Genomic DNA, 23,903 nt, shown 5'->3' on the forward strand with positions numbered 1-23,903 from the left:
TTGTTGGCTTTATTTTTTAATCTCTTGCCAAAATCTATCACAGCGAGGCTTCCCACATGGTCTGTTCCATACAGCACTATCCTAATTTAGTAGATCTTTTCTGCAATAGTTGAGGAAAATTTTTATAACCACTTTCTTTTTGAAGGTCAATTGTTTTATTATTTATAAATATATCTTTTTATTTATCTGATACATCTTGAGAAGTTAACTTGGCTCTATAGGCTCCAGAAAATGTAGGACGGCTCTCTCTGAAGTCTGGCTCAGACTGGGAAATGTTCATGTTAATGTCCATGAACCAGTTTGCCCACTTGTTCTCCAGAGTTTGACACTGGATGTTAACAAATCCAGTCAAACCAATGTTCAGAGGGTATGTGAGTCCAGCTCTCTCTCGTCGCCGATTACCGATTGGCATCATTGCCTCTGGCAGCGGGGTCGCCAGCCTGCAAGGATCATTTGATAGAGAGGGATCACATGAAAGCAGGACTGCATACTCTGTCTGTGTTTAAGAGTGAATAAAATAATTAAACAAAGGAAGGTGTGGTATAGAAGAGGGCGATTAGGAGTGTTATGTTTCCAGGTTCATGGTTTTATTTTTGGTTTTCCGTGCACTACTAACTCTCCATCTGGATAAGGACACTATTGGGGCCAATAGGTGGTAACAACATCCACAACTATGAACCCAAAATATGTGGTTCTGATGAGGCTCCAGGTCAGTTCACCCTGTCGCCAATTCTTTGCCCCCCTGTTGATACTTCAGCATCGCAAGCAGATTTGCTGGAAGTCCAGACTTTGACTAAATCATTTTAAAGGGCAGGTGTTATGTATTTTTTAGGAACATAGTGGCATTTTATATCAACCAAATAACTGTATTACCTTCAGTGTTATGAAAATTACATTTGATTATTAGTAATTTTGCTTCTGTCTCTTTAAGAACCTCCTACCCCTTGTGACACTCCCGCTTCAGTACATAATCACAACAATGCTTCTCCATGTCGTTCATTTATGCTGTTTACAACCGTTCTTAGAAGCGTTGTAGTTCGAGTGATGAGCTCAGACGTGCTGTCCCACCAGGTCTTGAATTTACCTTGTTGCTTCAGATTGAAAAACCAAATTCAGTGCTTCCAAACCGGCCTTATTTTAATTAGATTGATGCATTTTTGTGAGGGACCAGACTCAAACAAGGACAAAAAAATGTTCAAAGTAGAAAAAGGCTTCAATTTAATTCTTCAAAAAAATCATCAACAAAGCATAAAAATTTAAAGCAAGAATAAATCAAAAGATAAGTAACAAATTTGGATCCAAATTAACTGAGGTCAACTGAACTCTAACTAAACACAAACAAAACTGACCTACCAAACGAAGAACAAAGGCTGCTTAAATAGGGGTGGAGTAACCCAAATCTACCACTTGAGGGAGGTCTGATCTAACAAAAGAACAAATAAATACAAAATTAACTAAAACATTCTATAAACAAATAAAGCAAAACTAACTAACTTAGCAAACAATAAGTGAATATTTAAGTGACAAAATTAAATAAAAAACTTGAAGTCTCCCTCTTCAGTCTTTCAGAAATTTGTAGATGGTTTGCCCCAGGTTCCTCCACCAGCTGGTTCCTATAAGTGGCACCTCAAACAAAAACAAGTATAAATGAACCATTCAGACAGACATTAACTAAAGTGTGCACCCATTAGAAAATATATGTCTAAATGAAATAACAAACTATACTAATAAAGAAACAAATACTAACACTATGTGGTGGTGGTAGGAGCATCCACCACAATTTTACAGAATGGCTTTAGGGCCACCTTGATTATAAATGAATGAATGGAAGATTTTCACTCATTCACTTTGCGTAAGCTGAACCAACATAAGAAACTCTGAATGTGAGCGCTGTACCACTTGGCCTGTGGCCCGTTACCCTGCTGTGTTATTGGGTCAGCAGGAAGCGCTGGAAGCTGAAGTGAGACACAGATTTTTGAGTGAACGTCCCGCTACCATAAGCCCTGAGTGGCAGAGAGCGTCCAGCTATTTCACTCATGCACAACACTTAACTGATTACAATAAGAGAATAGCTCGGACATTATGGGAAGGTTGTCTGCGATTGATTGTGATGGCTGGAGCATCGAACAGAGGAAGAGAAGGTGGACTGGAGAGAAAGAGTCCGCTGATGGTTTTATGTGCTGATTCACTGCAGTTTGCTGATCCAGGAAATCAATGTCAGCACTGATTAAATGGGCAACAGCACAGAAATGCCTACTGTCGCTCAATAATCCGAAACTTTGAGCTGCACTGTGCCGGGACCTCTTTGTCAGATGGCAGGAAATTGGTGTTAACACTTTGATAAATAGTTGGGACCTTCAATTTCTGTATTCAGAATATTAACTGCGAAAGTTGAATTTGCTATGGAAGCAAATTGAGCTATTCAGATACTGAAATGGTGCTAATGAGGATTAGATCAGAGATGGCTGGAAATTAATAAAATTAGGTCAATAAGTGACAAGATTGTTTTTTTTTAAGAACCAAATACTTACACAACTTTGAATCATACTAGCTTTAACAGCTGTATTTGATGTTTTTTCTTTAAATTATTTGATCACAAACAGTGCTTGCATTTAGCTTGAACCACAAAGTATTCTCACAGTCGAGTACTGACTGAAATGGGGATCAAATGTAATACACTGAAACTTTTAACTTTTAACTTATTTTTATAAACATGTGCTTTTGCTCAGTTTTACTGATGTTTCAATTACCTTTTACCAGATTCTCTGTCCATGCTGAAGAAGAGCTTCTCCACATCATGATGCTACCGGCACCATGTTTCACAGTGAGGGTGATGTGTTCAGGGACCTTTTTTAAGGTTTTGTATGGACGTTTAAAGATGAAATGGGCTTTGAACCACCCACTGCCCATCTGATCCTTTGCTTCCTCTCCCCTTTCTGCTCTCATTCTTCCCTCTTAGTCATTTTGTTTCGACCTTAACAGCCATCGGTCTGCCTCTCCTCCATCCATTCCCGCTCCACCGGGCCTCTCTCATTTCACCCCAGAGTCACCGATATGCCCAAAGCTCCCAACCCTAAATGGGCCGGGGTAATTTCCTGAGTTTCTGAGCTTTTCATGTCAAACATGCAGCAACCTTCTTAAATTCCCCATTGCTGCCATCCTCTTGTGTCCTTACTTTCGTTCTCTCAGGCTCTTCATTGTGGCCGAGGCAGATACAGTATGAATGCAAGAAGAGAGGTGAATCGTTTAGCGAGAGCATTATTTGATTCCACCTTTACACCTGTTTAGAGGTTTTGTATCAGTTTGTGTGAACAAAGGGTGTCCACCTTCAAAGGTGCCTTTGTTGAATGTAGATCCCTTCATTCCTTTTCACCGACATTTAGTGCCTTAGCAATCACATTTTAGTTCTCTGTACCTGGTCAGGTGGCGGCTGTCGTATCTGGATCAGTTTAAAGTCAAGAGAAGCATGACGCATTTGAGGTTTTTGCCAGGAGAATGTCGAGTCAGGACAGATTCTGGATTAATCATAACCCTGTTAGGTTCTTTGACCAACATGTTTCTTCTGACTGGAAGTGATATTAACATTTTGGAGTGGCCCAGCCAAAGAGCTGATAGAGAATCTGTGTTGAGGGAGCTAAAGACTAGGGTGATTGCAAAGAGGCCTCCCAGACTCGGCCACATGGAGCTCATCACAGAAAACAAATCATTTGAAATACTGGTGGAAAAGGGGGTGAAAAAAAATCTATTGATTAGTGAGAAATGTAGCAATAATTTTCAAGAAGACAGTTTTTCTTAAAAATTGACTTTTTTAAAAAATACATTTGCTTTTACTGTTACCTCTTTTGCAGTGTCTTATGTTCTGGGAGATGCCTGCGTTATTTCCTGTCAGAAACGAGCTTCTTAGTTGAAAAAAAAAAAAAAATCACTAAATCTAAATCCGTCTGGCGTGTAAATAAATTGGAGCTTAACTGTACGCTATTGGACAGGGAAATGGATTTAGAGTGTGGCTCCAGGCTAACTTTTCTGCTCTAGTTGAATTGGTGCACCACCTCATATTTTCTGCTTTAATGGTCAGATTTTTATCATTTTCCATACACAGTCATGTAGCTGACTGCAGCTGCAACAAATGTGCAGGTAATTGTCTCTTTATTTTAGCTTTAACAATCAAATGTTCAAAATCCTTCATTTTGTCCAACAGATCCTATAAAGTGGTGATCATTAAAGCCCACCCATAATCTCCAGCTTATCTGAAGGGGGCGGGGGTTGCAGGGCTTGGAGGGAAATCCAGACCTTCCTCCACAATGAATAAAACAAATAGTCCTTATATTAAGCTGTCATTTACCTTTTCACTGTTTCTGTCAGTAGCATTTTGTATGTCCTCTGCCGTAGATATTGTCCCACCCTAGAAAAAGCGGTTACATTTATTATTCTTTTGTGTGAGAGAAGAAAATACAGATCAAAATACCTGAAATGATTTGATACACTAGCACAAAAAAAGCGGACAATTATTGGAGATTATTCCCCATTTTGCAGCTAAATTGCTCTGCAGCCTTGAAGAGTACCCATATATGACCCACAGACACGCTGGGTAAAATACAAACTCCATGCAGAAAGACTCCCGACTGTTAGGCAAATGTGAGAATCGCACCACAACCGTGTAGCCCAGGAGCTGTATGCGCTGACTCACTTACAACTTAAGTTTATGTTTCCAGTCAACCTTTCAGTCTCTGCTTGCTAAATTACTGAAAGGGATTTGTGTAAAGAGAAAAAGTTCATGGGGTCAATTTTTTTAAATTTATTTTCAAGAAGGTCTGTTTTACTCTTCACAGAGGTGAACTTCTTTGAAAGTACAGTATGTGCGTGAAGTTATCTTTTCCTGGTTGCCATGGGACATGGGTTTGACGTGCTTATATAGCAGAAAGATAAGAGCCAGCTGGGTTTGGAAAGTCAGAGAGCACACAGACAAGCTAGGAACATTTTCAGTTTTGTTAAATGATTATTTTTCACCTTTATTTCTTCTTGACAATTGAGATTCTCAGTTTTAACAATGCTTCATGCCATCTTTCCATGGAAAGTTTTCATACTTTTCATGATACGGTTGTCGCAAGTCAAATGCATGGTTGAAAATACAGATATTTTGTAATTCACCATTTTTTTTTTATCCCTATGTGGAGAGATCCAAACACAGTCAGTTGGGGTAATCCTTATCTGAGATGTGATGACAAAGCCCTATTCTGAGGTATGGCACAGGCAAACTGAACACAACCAGATGGACATGTGTTGTTTATGTAATCTCTGTGATGCTGGGTAATCTGTCAGGAAAAAAAAAAAAAAAAAAAAAAAAACCTTCTTTCTGCTCAGTAAACCAAAATTAAAACACTGGGCCCCGAAGGCTCTTTCAGGTGATCACTGTTACGTCATTGTTACTGGGTTGGATTATGAAAGTAAACCCATCATACAGGCTGCATCAAATCTAAAAACTCCCAGTTTCGTGCCTATAACCAACAGCAGGTGCTTGGAGGCATTTTTGAAATGGATATTATCTGACGCATCAGTGGGGCTGACCTTGTAATTTTTGAAATTTCTGCTGGATTTAAATTTACTACATCTTTTCTTTTGTTGGTCCATGTTGTTCACTTTTTTTGCTGTGGGCTAGAGGTGGGAGCTCATAGAGGTCTCCCCCAATATAGTTATTGGTAAAATTTAAAAGTAAAAAAAAAACAACAAAACAAAACAAAAAGTCAGCATTGCAGGAAATTCTAAAAAAAAAAAAAACCCATAATTTTCTTGAAGTTTTGTTGAATTGATTCTCCTTAAGGCAGTTACAGCTGACATGCCTTGAGTGCATTGTGATTTTTCTTTTGCATATCTTTGAGTGTCACCTGTTCAATAAGCACTTTCACTGATGAGTTCTCCTTTTAATATTAAGTTGATAAATGGCTGTGTCATGCCTCATTATTATTTGGCAGCATACGACTGCAAGAGTTTATTAGGAACCAAGTCTGTGGTGTTTCTGAAGAGACAACACCCAAGCGGCTGACTGTGTGGCGGAGCTGCGGTGGAGTCAAAGCAGCAGCGCTCCATCATGAAGCTGCTTGGAATGGTGGCTACCACAAACAAGTGATGACAGGCCTGGAATTAAGAGGAGAACACCTCAAAGCACATTAAGTTTTCTCAGGAAAATTGTTAGACTCTGGCTTCCATGTCTCTGCATAGTTTGTATCATGCTGAACAGAAATGGGTTGTGAAAAAGCGAACTGTCGTTCCTGAAGGTGTCTCAGCATTAAAACAGCAGTAAATGCTTTAGACATTTGAGCTTGCAAGTTTATCCGCAACCCAGCTTTCCAGATGTTTTAAATGCTCCCAATATAAGCAAAGTTGTTCTAAGGGGATCAGAGGCATAGCGGGTGGTGGGCTGACTTCAACAGCCACCTGCACCGATTTTTGACATCAACAAGCTGAACATGTAGATCACGGATTGAAAGAATGATCTCTGAGGAATTGACTTTCTTTTACCTGCCTCTCCAGAACAAACCCCTTCTTTGTGTCAGACTTTCTGTTCTACATGCTGAGCACCGAGTGAAAATATGAATAAGGATAATGATAGTACGAAATGGAAGCATGCTTTGCAACGCAAGGCTTAAAGTGGAGCTAATGGAATTTAAGTCTGTTCTCCAAGAAATATGTATGAATATGTCTTACTGCCAACTTTCTTTTCATTGAAAACATAGAAACACTTCTATCTAAGGTTTTATATAAGTAAGTGACATAAAAATTATGTCACAATATTAACTTTACTCTGAGCTTAAAGCAAAATTCAAGGTTTATTTTCTTTAAACATCGCTGTTTAATTGAATGCAGCTCCATGTAAGGCATGAGTGAAATACAAGAATCAAAACAGCTGCAGCTGCCCTGCAAACTGCGAACCAATGCTGCTTTGGCTGCAGCCAAATAGTTTTCACTACAGCTGAAAAGGACTGGTCCACAATCTTCCTGCCAATGAACATTGTATCATGATCATCCTCCCTCTGCAATATAAAGTCTTATGTCTGTGGAACAGGCTTCCTGGTTGTTGTGAAGGGCACACACACCTCCAAAGTGCACATGGTCTAGTTGCTTGGAGAGATTATCAGAATGTATATGTTAAGAGCACGTCTTTAAGGACTTGCACACCGTCTTTAGATCGTAAGTTTTAAATACCTGTTACTAACAAACACAAAATCAATCCTAATCCTCTGGCCTTCGTAGAGATAGTTGGTTGTTTCTAAAGTGTCTTTTCTGAATATCCTCTTTTATCTGCGTATGTATTTGCAGTGAAGACCGATCACCTGCTTTTATTGTCTGCCTGTTAGCTCAAGCTTCCTGGATTGCAAACAAACTATAGAGGTATCTGTCATCAGCTTTTCTGGATGTGCTGCGGGATCAAAGTGGGTGGACGGGGTGTTTGTATTTTAAACAGTTGTTGGTGGAGCAGACACAAAGAGTTCAATGTGTTTTTCTTTCCAGTAGCGGGGAGGCATTTGATTATTCGAAAGAAAGACAGCCAGAGGGTGAGGAAATGAGAGAGGGAGCTAAAGTCACAGTGTTGGAGAGGCTCTCTTGTTATCAGAAGGAAGAGGAAAGTGGAACAGGCCCTTTAACTCCCTCTGCTATTCAATCTTTTGTGCTGCAGTTTTCATTGGCAGTAAACCGAAGCTTAGCAGAAAACGGCGCGAGACGATGTGACGACGGACAAGAGCACAAAGCATTAGGCACTTTGCTGTGCAGCGATTGTGAAGTCGATATCGCAAATAGCAGAGAGAAAACTGGAAGTCAGAGTTATTTTAAAGAGTTACTGAGGAAGAGAAGATGTTAATCCTCTTAAAAACAACAAAAAAGGGGTCGCGCTGAAGACATAAATGGAGAGCTGCTTCCTCCTCTGGCTCTGTGCCAGAGGAGAGACAAGAGAGGTCTGAAACACTCACAGCTCCAGTGAATACTATTAACTGTCGCTGTGTGTGTGTGTGGGCGCACGCGTGTGTGTGTGTGTGGGCTGCGTCTTTACTGAAGTGTTTACATTAGGGAAATGAACTGTGGCTATCACTCGCCTGGTCTTGGAGGTTGATTGAGCATGAACACACAAAATGGCCAAGACACACACATACACACTCATAGGGGAAAATGGCACTTACTTATTATTGGAAGTGATCACCACACAGGCTGATTTTTATTGGCTCTGCGGTTACACACCCCCATCCCCGAGCCTCAGTTGTTTAGCAGACTTGTCGTTTGGATGGGGCTATTTTCTGGAATGCAAATGGATGTTCTGTCAGCACTTGTGTTACAGCAAAGATTAGTGAAAAAATGGATGTGGGAGCTTATTAGGATTTGCAGTTCACAATTTAAAGACCACGAGAATTATAATGAATCGGTAATTAAAGCTCTAAATTATGCTTATAGATTCAGCCAATTTAGTTTATGGGGTTTCTGCTATTTAAATGGAAAAAATGCATCAAAAATATTGATGCTTTTAGTGACTTGGACATATATTTTTAATTCCTTTTATTATTTGCACATCACCAAATTAGCATTGTCTCTTTTTTTTATTTGACCAAAAAGCATATAATGGGGATTATTTTACTATGTAGCATTTTAAATGAAATGAGGCATTTTGTTTTGTTGTTGAATCAACAGGCCATCCAAATCGCTGTGTTTGTGGATGTGTGAGGTCCTGATGTTTTGTGGCTTGCCTCATCCTTCTTGCTGACATGTCAAGTTTCAAACAGCGGTTGTTTTCAGCTTATGACACATTCCAATCTCAGTATTCTTGTAAGGCTAGAAATCCCATTACTTTTGAAAAGCAGGACTGTGATGAGAAAAGCTGAGTCTGCATGACTGTATTTTGAAGAAGCCTGCTGCCTTGTTCATGTTTTGGGTAACTTTACTTTGCATCACTGAGCATCAGTGCACTTGAGGTTGAGATAGCAGTTATCTATTAGCATCCCACCTGAGGTACTTAAACCTTTTTTTTTTATGTTAGAACCCAAAAGATGAGAACAGGTGGAATCATTGCATCTTATTGCATGTATTCATGGTGACTTGGACTAATTTTAGCATCAGATGTTCTTTATTGATTGTGTGGTCTGAGTCTGGATGGTTGTGCACATGTGAGATCAATGCTATGGATCTATTCTTTTGTTGCTGCAGCTGTCTTAAACGCTCATCCAGCTGAGCCCTTGTGCTGGTTGATTACTGAAAGCTGTTAGTTCTTCATCCCATAGGCCATCTGACGGGATCTCATTGCCATGTATGTGTGAGCATTTTGTCATTTGTTCACAATGGCATTAACTGTTGATTAGGTTTTGCTTATAGTAGTTAATTTTGGACCATTTTTTGTGTTTTTGTTTTGCCTGGAAGGCACCCATACTCCAGGGAACACTAAATTGTTTCTCTAGATCAAGAAGCCATTTCAGATTGGCTCATTAACCACTTGGTTTCTTCTTTTGTTCCCCAGTTGTTCGATTTTCTCATTTTCTGTGGAAACTTTATTCAGCATGGAGTCCTGCCTTGCTGACACTGCTGAAAATAAGCAAAAAAAACAAAAACAACTTCCAAAGTAGTAATTTGCATTATTGCATTGCATAAAATCCAAATACAAGACATTGAGGTTTGAGTAATGTGACAAATGCAAATAATTGCAGTGGTTTGAGTACGTTTGCATAGCGGGACACAAGAAGCAATTCTCTATGTACTCTATTCAGTTTTCCAGTGCTCTTTAGTATAATTTCTTCCACAGGAACAGTTTAGCATAAATCTAAATTTAAGCCGTTTCATGTGTATTACCTTCTCTCTTCCTCTTCACCCACAGCAGTACACAAACACACACACACACACACTCTATCCTGCAGCGGTCAACTCTATTGTATAAAGTCAGTGCGCTGCTCTTTTGCCATCTCCACTTTATGTTTATAATTGGCTTAAACAGCACTTTTAGATCCATTAACCTCTGTGTCAAGGTCGCATCCAGGAATAAAGGAAACTCATCTGTCTGCTAACTGCTTTGAGCCTCTGTCTTCATAATAAGGTTGGCCTGGGCTCTCAGGCGGTTGCTGAATCGCACAATTCAAATGTGTTTAATCCCCTGCTGGAAGAATCTCTCTTCAGAGATGCCTCTGTGCCTGAAGGAGAGCCAGAAAAAATGCCCCGGTGTGTGTTTCTGCAGCACCATTAAGACTTGTGGTAAAGGGATTAAATGTGTGCGTCAGTGGAGGGTGTGGTACTTTATGCATGCATGAGAGGAACCATGTGTGAACTGAAGATAGTACTGTTGATTTTTTTTCCCCTTTATGTATAGTATTTACAGAAGTTCCAGGGTGGATGTTTTTGTAGTTTAGTCCCGTCCTACGACAGCTGTTGGGGATTTTTCTGAATCTCTCTCAGGCTTTATACCATAGTATGTTTTTGTGTTGCAATTGTAGTGTGTTTGTCTGAACAAGGAGGTTTATTTAAAGACTTTATAAAATATTGCTTTAGTAAATGTCAACTCCTTACCTTTCTTCTGACTCCTCTACCGTCTCTCCAAAAGCTCCAGATGCAATCCAGCAGACCTGCTCTTCAATAGGAAAGTAAATTAAGGAAAAGTAAAAGTTCTCCAATAGTTTTTCTTCAGTGACTCAGCACTGATGCAGAAGCATGTAATTGTGGGAAGTCTTAACTGCAGTAAATCAGCTTTATCTCGCCCGTAAGGCTTTCTGCCCTTGTTCTGTCAAGAAAATGAAAATTATCCTAAACTCAAATGTTCAGACATCATTTGTCAGTGACTTCAAAGCTGTTCTTGGCCAGGGACCGCTTTATTTCACTCTCATCTTATCAGGGATTATTTTCCAGCTGGGATGTTAGGGGGAAAGTAATTAACTTCTGCGAACTACCTGTCAGGATGGGAACCCGTCCTGATTAGAGGAGTTGACAACAATGCTTGTAACATTGACTTGAGTCTCTCTACATATACTCAGATGCAGGTTTTTCCCATTGTTTCCACATTGTCTGATATTAAGTGACTAGTACAGCTAAACGTACTGATAATATTTAGGATTTATTTCAGATTTCTCCTCAGTTTTGTCACTTGTTGATAAGTGAAAGTGTTTCTTTTGTATGGTCTACCTGAACTTACTCCAACTCTCCTCTTTCAGTCTGCTCTCTGTAGACTGTCATTTACATTTCACGTGTTGGAACTATGTAAAACTGTTCCTACCCAATTGAAATATAACTTTGTTTTTCCTGTTCATTTCTGACGTCTAACTTGAATTTATAGTCCCTGTATCCTTTTCCCTAAAAGGTACAAATTTGCATTCCTACAAATAAACTGGTCAATCTGGTTCTATTCATACTTCTGAAAAACTTCTTTACATGGTCAGATTAAGGAGCTGAGCATCGTTACCAAAATGTTGTGACATGTCTAAAACTCTAGAGTTAGTTTATGTCTTTGACTAAGAGTATTAAGACAAAAACATTAAAAACAATGAGTATTATCACTAATTAAAGTGAGATTTTTGGATCTATTTCAGCGATAACCCCCTCCCCCCCAGTGGTAGAGTGGTGCAAATCAAGACATATAATTAAAATTATTTCTTGTTCTTTAAATCTTATGTGTTCTTAAAAAATGATTGCTGTAAAAGATATCTTCAGCTTGGAGTTTTGATTTGGAAACATTTAAACATTGGGCTAAGAAATCTGGAAAAGCATTGAATAATTAATCTGTACGTTTGTAGGGATGTACTTTTCTCTTGGTATTTATATAAATTTGACCAAACGTATAATTTAGTGCGGTGACTAAGAAATGCAGTGTAGATATTGCTGTATTTTGACCAGCAGACTTACTCCACACACATGTGAAACAAGACCACAGCTTGAACAGACAGTGCCACAGAGTCTGACCTCATTCATTTTCTCACACCATTTATCTTGATTAGTGTCAGAAAAAACTGTTCTGGTATCTGGTTTCATAGATTTTCAAACAGTAAAAAGACCTTTTTTTTTTTAATAAAAAAAACCAAAAAAAACAATCAATTTGATTTGTCAGCGGAGATGGTGACTGATAGTTACTGTACATGGAAAAAAAAAGTTTTAATGTTTCTGAATTTAGAAGATTTTGATTAAAATGTCCCAAACCATAAACTTTTCTTTTAATTTGTTATGATTTAGTCTTATTAACAGTAAAAGCAGGCAGTTAGTTACTCATTTAACTTTAATAAATTATTTTGACATGCCACTTTAAATAACCTAGTGAGTTTGGGCTGCCCCTTATTCCTGCTAAAGCATCTTGAGCCATTTTCCCACATGATCCCCACAGATCTTTCAGGAGAAAACTGCAGAGTTTGGTCCCGGCGTTTCCCACAGCTGCCGTTCACACGTATATTTCACAGCAGAGGATTTTCTACTTGGGATGCATTCTGACCACATGGCTGCGAGAGACGGGGTGCCCGGAGCTGCTGCTTTTTTTTTTAGCAGCTATATAACGTGATGCCTAATGAAATGATCCCATTATGGAAGATAATACAACAATTCATGTCAGGAATGAAAGCAGAGGCTGTTAGGCGATTGTTTTTGCATCAGCTTCACTTGTAATTAAATGTAGCTACAATAGTGATGAATGGCTGAAAAGGTTCACACAAGTCAGCAGATACCAGTATGCACCCCTCGCTCATCTGCAGCAAATGCTTTCAACGATTTACTGCCTACGTGTGTCCTTAAGATGTCCGGAGGAAGTTCTGCAGATATTTGCATATTCCAGTAATGCGGACGAGTAAAACATTCAGATTTAGTTTGGTGCACATTTTCAATGAGAAGATGTTATAACTTCTTCACCATCTTCACTTTTTTATTTTTGAAAGAGCTCTCATTTGATTAGCTCTTCAAGTACTATGTTTTTTTTTAACCTAGTTTCCATTTTACAGCCGGTCTCTTTCAAATGATCGTGTTTTATCCGCATGATGCATTAAAACAGTTCAGACTCAGTTTTCATCAGCAGTTTATCTGCTTGTGTTAAGTTTATATACTAAATTTCCACATTTAAATTTCGCATCTTGTCATAAATTCCTCCTTGCTTGATTTTTATGTCCATATCGTTGACTTCCTGTCTTTTAGGATTCGTCCTCAGATGGCCAAGGAGAAGATCGAGGGCTGTCACGTGTGCACGCTGGTCACACCTGGAGAACCGCAGGTGCTCCTGGGAAAGGACAAGGCCTTCACGTACGACTTTGTGTTCGATATTGACTCGGAGCAGCAGCACATCTACCAGACCTGTGTGTACAAGCTCATCGAGGGCTGCTTGGAGGGCTACAACGCAACCGTGTTTGCTTATGGACAGGTGCGACCACGAGGCTTTGTAGATTTGGAGTTATTTTGGAGTATAACAACAGAAAGCATGTCAGTCACAGTTGTGGTGACATCAAACATGTCAACGTACTATGAACCATAAAATATCAGGTCAGCTTGAGACTTCATCAATGTAGAAAGATTAGAGATCCATTGATCAAAAATTTGTGGCTAATTATATGTATTCTTTTCATAATTTGTAAAATGTAGTATTGACTTTCAGATTATTTTCTACCCTTCCTTGTATGAGGTGTCATTGAAGACAAACTGATCTCAGAGTTGATGGCATAAACTGACTAAATGGACCTGGATTAGCTTCTGGTGGGGTTTGAATCACTAAAACACTTTACTCCCTGTATATTTTCTTACTTTGACTGTAAGACTTCCAAAATGCTGTCAGCATCTTTAAATCCAGCTTGCGCCTTGACAGATGAGATTTAAAAGCCTAAATGGATGAAACAGAACAGCTTTCATGTTGTTGGTTTAAAGTCTTACTGTTCTCTCTCTTACAGTCTGAATAAACTACAAACATTTCTCGACAAAGTCTGATAATCATCATTGCAGATTATGCAACAAAACATGGTTTAGACCCTACTAGTGCAAAGCGGAATAGTAAAATCTACATGTAATCTTAAAAAAAACAACAAAAAACAATGTAAGCTAGGCAACATAAATAAAAATATGTTTAAATAGTGTAATGAGAAAAAACTACTGTAGCTCAATAGTGATGATGACAGGGTTGTTCATTTATTCATTTGCAGCCATGACTTGAGTTGGTGCTAAGAGATTCTGTTAATTAATGGTGTCTTTGTGCCAGAGGGAACGTGGCTTCCTTTTAAATGGCCTTAATTTTTAAACATCTCACTGACACTGCAGACGGCGAGTTTATTCAGCAACAACTTCCACATTGTGTTTTTAGTTGTGTTTAGCTCACTAATTGGTGAGATTGTTTTTTGAGGTTCAGACCATCAGTCATAGTCAAAGTGAAAATCTGTCAAATCAGACGACCAGTTGATTTCACATTAATTGGTTTAAGAGTTTTAATTCAAGGATGGGTAAGAAACGCTATGTAGATCTTGGGATGGTAAGAATGGTCTCTTTTTTTTTTTTTTTAATTTCTTTATATGAAATGTCTTCCAGACGGGCTCGGGGAAGACCTACACCATGGGGACGGGTTTTGATGTGAGTCTGAGCCTGCAGGAGCAGGGCATCATCCCGCGGGCTGTTCACCAGCTGTTTGAGGGCATCCAGAGCAGGAGGGATCGAGCCCAGGAGACCGGCATCCAGCCGCCTGAGTTTAAAGTCAGCGCCCAGTTTTTGGAGGTGGGACACACGAAAAGACTTGATCTAACATTTTGAAAAGTTTATTGATACAACCAAATGGTATCAATAAATTTGCTTGTTGGTCCGTATTACCGCCAACCAGAACATAAAGGACGCAACAGGATCAGCCTTCTCATCCACAAACAGGATGTGACAGTCTGAAGACAGATGGGCTGTGATGTCTATGTGTGCTTTGTGGGACCTGATTAATGTTTGCCATTACCTCTGACATTATTCCTCATCACCGAGGAGCAGAAGACGGATAAGAGCGAGGAATCGGAGAGAGGGCGGGATGCTTAGATATATGGCTACTAATCATTTCCTCGGGGGATTTCTGGAGAGCGAATGTGAGGGGCATGTTAGGGAGGGTTCTGCTGCACGTTTGGGCGTGTGTGTTGTGGTTCGTTTAATGATCAGGTTATAATAGAAATCCTTATAAAACCAGAAAAATAATAATCTTGTACAAACAGCTTCTACTACTTTCTTTTTTAGCCTCTGGATCTCTGATATTGGTGTGTTTTCTTTTTGCTTTTGGGTCAAAAGTTTATCCTTGTTGATGGTAAACAGATGGGTGTGTGTATGTGTGTTTGACATACACACTGAGCTTTCAGTGGCCCCCTGTGACCTTTGACTTGGCTTGTTTGAAAGAGGTCATTATTTTGAATGTTGTTCCTGGAGATTTTTTTTTTAGTGTTATTTGGGGTTCCCGTGCAGTTTGAAAAAGTGCTTTTATAATTTTTTTTAGGTGGAAAAAAATAAGTCTGAAAAAATATTAGACTTTTTTAGGAAAAAAATCCTACTAGAGTTTTTACATTACGTTAAATTGACATTCTTTCATTAATTTGCTTTATCACGCTTTGATATGTAACATACTACACATCAGTAATGCAGTAATGGAAAAAAATTAGAATTTTGTGATTTAAAAAGATGCAGAAACTCTGACAGTAAATATCATAACTCACCATGATGAGTGCCTGTGTGACTTGTCGCAGTTGTACAATGAGGAGATCCTGGACTTGTTTGATGGATCCAGAGATCCTGAGAGTCGCAGCAGGAAGTCCAACATCAGGATCCACGAGGACGCCAACGGCAGCATCTACACCACAGGAGTCACTTCCAGACTGGTGCAGTCAGAGGACGAGGTGGGTCCTTGTTCATATGGGTGGTCTTTTTATAGCGACGCAAACTGGGCAAGAGTTCACCAAGTTTGTTTTTTCTTTTTTTTTTTGGGTGAGATTCTATCAATTTTTTAATGTAAAAATGCATCAGTTTTCCTTCATTACTCAGTTAGAAACCATCTTTTGTTTTTATACCAAATTTTGTATGATCTTATCACGTTCATGTTTATCCATCAGACACTAGCTGACTGACATCTAAACACATATAGAAGTCTTTTTTTTTATTAAATGTCTTCCTTTTTCTTAATTTCCTACCTCAATGCTGCTGAAATAATTATTTTACTGCCAGTTCCTTGTTTCGCCCCAAAATAATGATTTTTTTTAAAGTTTATGTTTTATATGTTTTCACTCCACTCTAAAATGTAAATTATTTCACGTATTTTTGGAAACTCTACAGCACCTTTGCAAAGTACAAAATCATGACTTTATTCTTCAATTGAAAATAAAAAGTAAAAAAAAAAAAAAAATCAGTTCCACAATGGTACCATACCAGTAGTAGTCAGTGATTGTGTGGGGAAAAGACTTCAGATATTATTTTATTGACTGATATTTGTTAAACACAATGACAAAGAGGGCAGGTGGTGATTTTGCAGAACGATCACAGGAATCGAATGGCCTTGTCATGATTTGCTGATCCAGTCTGCATCGCAATCATTATCCAGAGTGCTGAATAGAGACGCATGATAGCCTTATTTGTTTCAGCTCACCTGGGCTTTAATTTCCCAAAAATATGATCTATTTAAAGACCCTTGAAGATAAATGGATGCTCCTTTTGTGACAAAAGACTTAAAACAGCAAAACAGGTTGAGGGAGAGCGAATGTGGCAATGAAGGAGCGAGGAAGACAGATGGAGGCAGGATGATTAAAAAGTTAGGAGAGGAAGCACCAGGAGGGAAAAAAACATGGTTGACAGATATTCAAATGAGCAGAGATGGGTTTGAGTTGGGAGTCGGCCAGATAACGATTTTTTTATTTTTTTTTTCTAAATGATTAAATAAGTGTGCAAGGTTTTGAATTCCTCTTGGCAATGATGATAAGCATTAGCGTAAAATTAGATTTTCTTTTCAAAATTATGTCTGCTTTAGCAATTTTCTCTTCCAATTTGAAATGAAAAGTCTGCAGATGTCCTGTATGTTTGGCGTGCTTTGCAGCTGCTGCAGTGCCTGAAGCTCGGGGCTCTGTCCCGTACCACAGCCAGCACACAGATGAACGCACAAAGCTCCCGCTCACATGCCATCTTCACCATCCATCTCTGTCAGATGAGAGTCTTTCAGCAGCAGCAAATGGTGAGACTGGAGGTTTGGGGTAGAGATGTAGAGAGAGCCTTAAATATGAAAGAGAAATTAGTCAAATATTTAAAAAAAAAAAGCATAATTAGGAGGTCCAGCTCAAGGTGTTTATCAGTTTCATCGTTTCTCTAAATGAGACTGGGCAGACTGAGAAGACAAAAACAGCATAGATAAATGAAGTGTGTTTTCATATATAACTGAATAAAACATAATTGTAAGGAGCATGCAAGCTGGTGAAAGAGTTACCAGTTTTGAAGTAAGATGCTTGCCTCTTGGAGCAGAATGGAGGAGAAGAGAATGGCGAAGTGAACGGCGTAGACTCCTCCCCCATCGCCCAGCCGGAGTACGAGACCCTGATGGCCAAGTTTCACTTCGTGGACCTGGCCGGCTCAGAAAGGCTCAAACGCACGGGGGCCACTGGAGAAAGGGCCCGAGAGGGAATCTCTATTAACTGTGGACTGGTGGGTCAGAGACAAAACAAGATTGGATCATCAGTGCGTGTAAACATTTTGCTCTGTTTAAATGCTGCTTGGGATCTTCTCCTCTCTGTGTTAGCTGGCTCTTGGAAATGTGATCAGCGCTTTAGGTGATCAGACTAAGAAAGCCGGACACGTCCCGTACAGAGACTCCAAACTTACCCGACTGTTGCAAGACTCGCTGGGAGGCAACAGGTACTCAAACTGTGTCTTCAAATGTAAGAAAGACTCTCATTTATGAGATATGAATGACATGAACTGAGCTGCTTGATCATCCTCTTTAGCCGCACAGTCATGATCGCCTGCGTCAGCCCGTCGGACCGGGACTTCATGGAGACGCTGAACACACTGAAGTACGCCAACCGTGCCCGAAACATCAAGAACAAGGTGGTGGTGAACCAAGACAAGACCAGCCAGCAGATCAACGCCCTGCGTGCGGAGGTGGCCCGACTCCAGATGGAGCTGATGGAGTACAAGGCGGTGAGTGATGGACGTTAGGTTGGGGGCTGGAGGGGAGAGAAGGAGGTGATAGGTAGAAAAAGGAATACAAGAAGCCTTTTTGGATTAAGCAGAAGTGGGAAGAAGATCGAAATGGAAAGTGGCAGGTTGAATAAGACGTGATAACGCCTCGTCAGTCTGACTGATACTAAAAGGAGAGCAAAGGAGGTGGCAAGATGAATGAAAGTGAGGATACTAACTGGACATAATAAGAAAATGAAACAAGAACTTTGTGGTTAAGCTGAGTAACATATTAATAAAAAAACAACAACAACAAAACCACACATTTAATATTAATACCAACTGAACTTCTCAGCATTTGGAATAAAAGCATGTATAACTTGACTTATTTTCAAATCATGACCTAAAGTGTGGTGTGTGCATCAATGAACTCCCCATGTCAATTGAAACACATTTCACTACATTTACAGCAGCAAGGCTTTTGGCTCGGGCTCTGTGATGTCTCTTCTGTATATAAATTGAAATTTATGACTGTTCTTTGCAAAAATAGATCAAGCTCTTTCAGATTAGAAGGAGCACATCTGTGAACACCAATTTTCACTTCTTGGCACAGACTCTGCTTTTGACTTGGTTCTGGACTTTGACTGACTTCTAATGCATGAATATAGTTTGATCCGTTGCGCTCCGTTGTCTCTCTGGTTTTATTGTCAGGGCTGTTGTCCTGCTAAAATATGAACCTTTACCCCAATGTCAAGCTGTTTTGCAGGCTTTAACATTTTTCTCCATCCATCTTAAAATCCCCCCCCCCACTAAGGTTCTCTGAGAAACCTGGATTTATACTGAGATTATATTATATTACACACAGCTGAGCTCAACAAATGAGATAAATTCACACCACACTCTGATAAGTCTGACACAAAATAAAGACCCATTAAAGCATATTAGAGTTTGTTGTTTTAGGTGACAGAAATACGAAAATACCAACATTTCCATGAAGAAAGTTACAGACTACAAGAGGTCACAACGTAACATAACGACGATTTGTTCTGAATGCAGTCAAGGACCACAAATGTAGAAGTATGATATGCATAATGATATCAAAGAGCATTTAGGTAGGGGCTACTTTTCTTCAGCTTTGACCTGTGTGACTGAAACAGACAAGCAGTTGTTTAGCCTGAAGTTACCATGGTTACCAAAGGGAAGAAACTGCAAGCTGACCTCTAAGTGGTAAGGGATGCGATGTGACTGTAGTCTAGTAATAGACTGCGGTGCGAGTTGTGACTAGATACTGGCTCTCTGTTTGAGACATAAACAACTGATTTTTCTTTTTTTTTTTTTTTTTTTTTTTCCCCAAACCCAACAATGACTCCTTGATGAGCCACAGACGATTGCACTCATTCTGAACAATGGCGCAGTGTTCGTTTGGGATGTCGAGCAACAGTGGTTTTTTTTTGTTGGTTTTTTTTCCAGCTCTGACTGCTATTCTACCGAAGACCGATTTTGTTTTTATTCACTGCCATGTTTTCGTTTGCTTCCATGCAGGGTAAGCGTGTGGCAGGTGAGGATGGGGCTGAAGGCTACAGCGACCTGTACCAGGAGAACGCCATGCTGCAGAGAGAAAACGACTCGCTGCGCCTGAGAGTAAAGGCCATGCAGGAGACCATCGATCATCTCAACACACGGGTGACGCATCTGCTGGCCAATGAGGTCAGCACTCTGCTCACCAAGTCAAGTATGTGAATGCAGAGATGCTCTACACCTGAGCTCCGTCTCTTACACTTTTAAAGCTCCTTTATATGTTTACTGGTTAAAAACAATCTAACAAAGTTGACTTTATTTCTACTTGCAAGGCGAAGGCAATGAGGAGATTGGAACGCTAATACAGAACTATATCCGAGAAGTTGAAGAACTCAGGTAGGAGCTTAACTGCAAGCTTCCCCAGAGTTGAGAGGAGACGTACGAGCGTGAATATCAATAATCCTTCCCGCTCTTCCTGCCCTGCTAGATCCAAACTCCTTGAGAGCGAGGCCATGAACGAGTCGCTACGACGACAGGTGGCCCGGCTCTCCTCTCGTTCCTCGTTTCCAGCCTCTGGTCTAAGCCCCGCCCCCGGCCATCCCCCTGGCTCCTCCCCTATATCCATGTCCATGGAGGCCGAGATGACGGATGTTCTGCGGCGCGCCAAGTTGGACATCGAGCGGCTGAAGAAGAAGGAAAGGCGGCAGAGAAGGCTGAGGTGAAGGAACGGAGACTTTTAAGTCAAAATTTCAAACTGACTACAGTTTGTTTTGCCTTTCCCAAACTACACAGACTGAAGATTCCTGTAAATAGATGTGGAGATTTGCAGTTAGCTCAAAATTATGCTATAGCGTGGTGAAGCATGATTACCATTAATTAAAAAAGATCAGGAGTTTAATTTTAGTTCCTATATACACGTCAGCTAAAACAAACAAGTTACTGATAAAATCTAATTGTACTGCTGTATTTTGCTTATTAAACCAGCATCTAAACATGTTTAATGGTTAACAATACAGGCAACAAAACAGCCTACTTCTAATAACAACAAAATGGTGTCTAAAATAACGAGCGGGTGCTCAGCAATCTGATTAAGCTTGTGCTGTTAGTCAGACTTCCTCTGATTTTCACTAATCCGTATAAGAAAAGCCTAAGAGACCTAAGAGGTAAAATAGAGGAAAAGTTTGAACTTCTCTCTTCCACATTCATTCTTATCCAGTTCTAGATCTGCAGAGTAACGCATCATTTTCCATGTTTGATTGTAAATGCCAGCCACTTCCTCACTGGATCTCAGGCTCTCAGCTATCAGGTGGGAGAGATGACGGCTGAGCTCTTTATCTCGAGCTCTACGTCGGTTATTCTGAGAGACGGCAAACCCGCCGGGACCATGGAGGGGAACAAATGTTGATAAAAGAACTCAATCTCTCTGGAGTTTCACAGAAAAGTCTCTTTTTAGGGAAGTTGAAACGGTAAAAATTCTTCGTAATGCCACTGGCAGACAATCGCGCACACGTTTACAAAAACAAAATGAAGGATTTGCACTTTGTCTCACCAGCCCAGATGAAGAGGCTGGACCTTACAGAAACTAACACGTGGAAAATCCAAACTTAAGTAAAACCCTTCTAAAACTGAATGTGAAACAGTGTCTTCAAACACCTCAGCTTTATGTAAAGCAATTTCCCAATTTCTCCTGCTTAGCCTGTGACGGTGCACCTGTGCTGAATTTGTTTTATGCTGCAAGGGATTAATATTCTCTGCAAACATGCTCTCCTTGCCTCACTTTCTCTTTAAGAGATTCATCCAAGTCAATTATGACTCTGGGACTTTGGGAGAGTTGGAGTGCTATCAGTGCTAGGCTGTAATGCTGGCAGGGACACTAAAAGGTTTCACACAGTTAGCCACGGGGTCATAAGAGACACGAGTAGGAATCTAGCAGACTAATTGCTTAGAAGTGGTGGCAGATGGAATTGGTGATAAAATCTGTAAAAGTAGGAGCAAAGGGGAAAATAAAGCAAGTAATAAAACTTAAGAACCTAATGGGAAGGATAAAAGTTGATGTACTTTAATGGACTATGGCAATTACATTGGAAGACTCATTTTCTCCTCGCAAAAAAAGAAAAAAAATGCCAGTGTTGCAAATGTTGCTGGAGCATAAAGCAAGCATTTTAGGATCAGCAATCACGCAGGGCGATCAAAGTACATTAATGATATTATTAGGGCTGAAACGATTAATCGGATTAATCGTGATAAATCGATTACGGAAATAATTGTCAACTGATTGATTATTCGATAACTGGAGTATACAGACTAAGTAAGACAAAGGTGATTTGCTGAAAAGCAACATATTCAGAGCAGTAATTGAGACAAAGCTCTACGAAATGTACATACATTTGGCATTTTGCATTGAAAACGCATTTGTCTGAAAATGTGTTTCACCCAAAACTCCTCAAGTGGCCTAATTTTAGCTTCACCTTGTTCAAATTAGCCAAAATTAATCTTGTTGTTGCATTTTAGACAATAAAATGTTTGTTTTCTTATTTGAAAAAGCAATTAAGTTATTTGTTTATTTGCAACTTTTCATTTATTTCTAATATTGTACAAGAAAGACTGTAGTGGTTAAATGAAAAATCTGTTGAATGTCTCAAATTTTTAGCCGATTAATCGTCAGAATAATTGATGGTTTAATTGATTACTAAAATAATTGATGGATGTTGTATATGTGTTTATTTTATAAAAAGCTTTTACCCAAAAACACTTTTCTACCTCCTGCAGCCCAGAGTTGGAGAAAGGCCTCAAGAAACGAGTAAAGCTGCACACGCAGGAAATCGGGGAGAACCGGCGGAGCGGCGAAAATGGACAGAATGGGGAGATCGATTCAGATGACAACTGCACCGAGGTGAGGTGTTCGTGCTTTGCCATGTCGTCGCCATGCAGGCAGAACAACATCTTAACCAAAGTGTTTGTCTCCGTAGGATATCATGTCTCCGCTGCAGGAGGAGAGTGGCTGTGAGGAGGATGAAGGCGAAGATGAGGAGGAAGGCAGGGAGGAAGAGGACGATTTTGACAGTGACGAGAGCCTGGTGGATTCAGATTCTGACTCGGATGAGAAAGGTAACGGCAGACTCCACGTTTAGCACTCACACACACACAATGAAGACATTTTAATAGTTCGGTATTTAACACATCAGTTCGGACTCGTTGTTTTGACCGATGGCTGTTTTCAAACTGGGCATCCGGCGCTTAATTAGTCTGGAGTTCCAATAATTTCTCAAACCTCCCAACTTGCAGCCAACTTCCAGGCAGATCTTGCCGACCTGACCTGTGAAATTGAGATCAAGCAGAAGCTGATCGACGAGCTGGAGAACAGCCAGCGGCGGCTGCTGATGCTAAAGCTGCAGTACGAGGAGAAGCTCATCCTGCTGCAGAACAAGATCAGAGACACGCAGCTGGAGAGAGACCGCGTGCTGCAGAACCTCAGTGAGTGCGGCTCGGTAATCCTCAATTAATAACCCTCCGGAGCGCCTCTTCAACGTTGTTGCTTGCCTACGCAGTGTCCATGGAAAACTACACTGAGGAGAAGGCCAGCAAGATCAGGCAGGAGTACGAGAAGCGCCTCAAAGAAATGAACCGTGATCTGCTGAAGCTGCAGGCGGCGCAGAAGGAGCACGCACGTCTGCTCAAAAACCAGGGGAGGTACGAGCGGGAACTGAAGAAGCTCCAAACTGAGGTCAACGAGATGAAGAAAGCAAAGGTAAGGGGGCGGCGGGAAGAATTATTCTGGCAGAATGGTAAGAGTAAAGGAATTTATTTGAGTTGGCCACCCTCCCGGCTGTTTGCAGGTGGTGCTGATGAAGCAAATGAAAGAGGAGCAACAGAGGAGGAGGATGGTGGAGGCGAAGAGGAATCGAGAGATTGCTCAGCTTAAGAAGGAGCAGCGGCGACAGGAGGTGAGGAAGCTTTTAAAGATTGTGTGTGCGGGTATATTTGTGTCCTCTCTCGAGGACGTGGATCAGCTTCACTGGATTGTAGTTATCAGTCTTTAATATTTTGCATATGCATTTAAATATTTGCTCCACTGCCAGAAATAGAAGAAGCTTTGAGGTACGAGAGCCAATATTTCACAACATGCAATGTTTAAGCTGACTTACCAAAGAATCTTTTAGGAAAGGGAAGGTAGAAAGCCTGAAGAAAAAAATACATACAAAGCTGTAAAACACTTAAAATGGGGGTTTATGCGCAATCGTTTTACATTCTGCATTTTGTCCCTCACATTAGCACACATTCTAAAAATATTACCTTCCCCTTTTGGT

At 40.2% G+C, this 23,903-nt stretch overlaps 1 protein-coding gene and 1 long non-coding RNA gene across 3 annotated transcripts in view; one reads left to right on the top strand and one right to left on the bottom strand.

Moving 5' to 3' along the window:
- Positions 1-23,903, top strand: part of kif21b (kinesin family member 21B) — a 67,245-nt gene that overhangs the window by 10,714 nt on the left and 32,628 nt on the right. For both annotated transcript variants that reach the window (XM_014986319.2, XM_088005509.1), the window contains exons 2-16: positions 13,123-13,345; positions 14,494-14,676; positions 15,669-15,818; positions 17,006-17,140; positions 17,425-17,604; positions 17,699-17,814; positions 17,904-18,099; positions 19,621-19,810; positions 19,929-19,992; positions 20,084-20,314; positions 22,366-22,489; positions 22,566-22,704; positions 22,882-23,070; positions 23,145-23,344; positions 23,433-23,540. In XM_014986319.2, coding sequence (XP_014841805.2) covers positions 13,123-13,345; positions 14,494-14,676; positions 15,669-15,818; positions 17,006-17,140; positions 17,425-17,604; positions 17,699-17,814; positions 17,904-18,099; positions 19,621-19,810; positions 19,929-19,992; positions 20,084-20,314; positions 22,366-22,489; positions 22,566-22,704; positions 22,882-23,070; positions 23,145-23,344; positions 23,433-23,540 — 2,428 coding nt within the window. The remainder of the gene's footprint in view (positions 1-13,122; positions 13,346-14,493; positions 14,677-15,668; positions 15,819-17,005; positions 17,141-17,424; positions 17,605-17,698; positions 17,815-17,903; positions 18,100-19,620; positions 19,811-19,928; positions 19,993-20,083; positions 20,315-22,365; positions 22,490-22,565; positions 22,705-22,881; positions 23,071-23,144; positions 23,345-23,432; positions 23,541-23,903) is intronic.
- Positions 1,423-10,999, bottom strand: LOC148159636 (uncharacterized). The gene is made up of 4 exons (XR_015762833.1): positions 10,531-10,999; positions 8,172-8,285; positions 4,343-4,402; positions 1,423-1,626 (listed from the first exon to the last, which is right to left on the bottom strand). It is a non-coding gene; the product is annotated as an uncharacterized LOC148159636 (long non-coding RNA).

Source organism: Poecilia mexicana, unplaced genomic scaffold (genome assembly GCF_051168715.1).
Source record: "Poecilia mexicana isolate PSO_F unplaced genomic scaffold, ASM5116871v1 scaffold_5, whole genome shotgun sequence".
Taxonomy (NCBI): domain Eukaryota; kingdom Metazoa; phylum Chordata; class Actinopteri; order Cyprinodontiformes; family Poeciliidae; genus Poecilia; species Poecilia mexicana.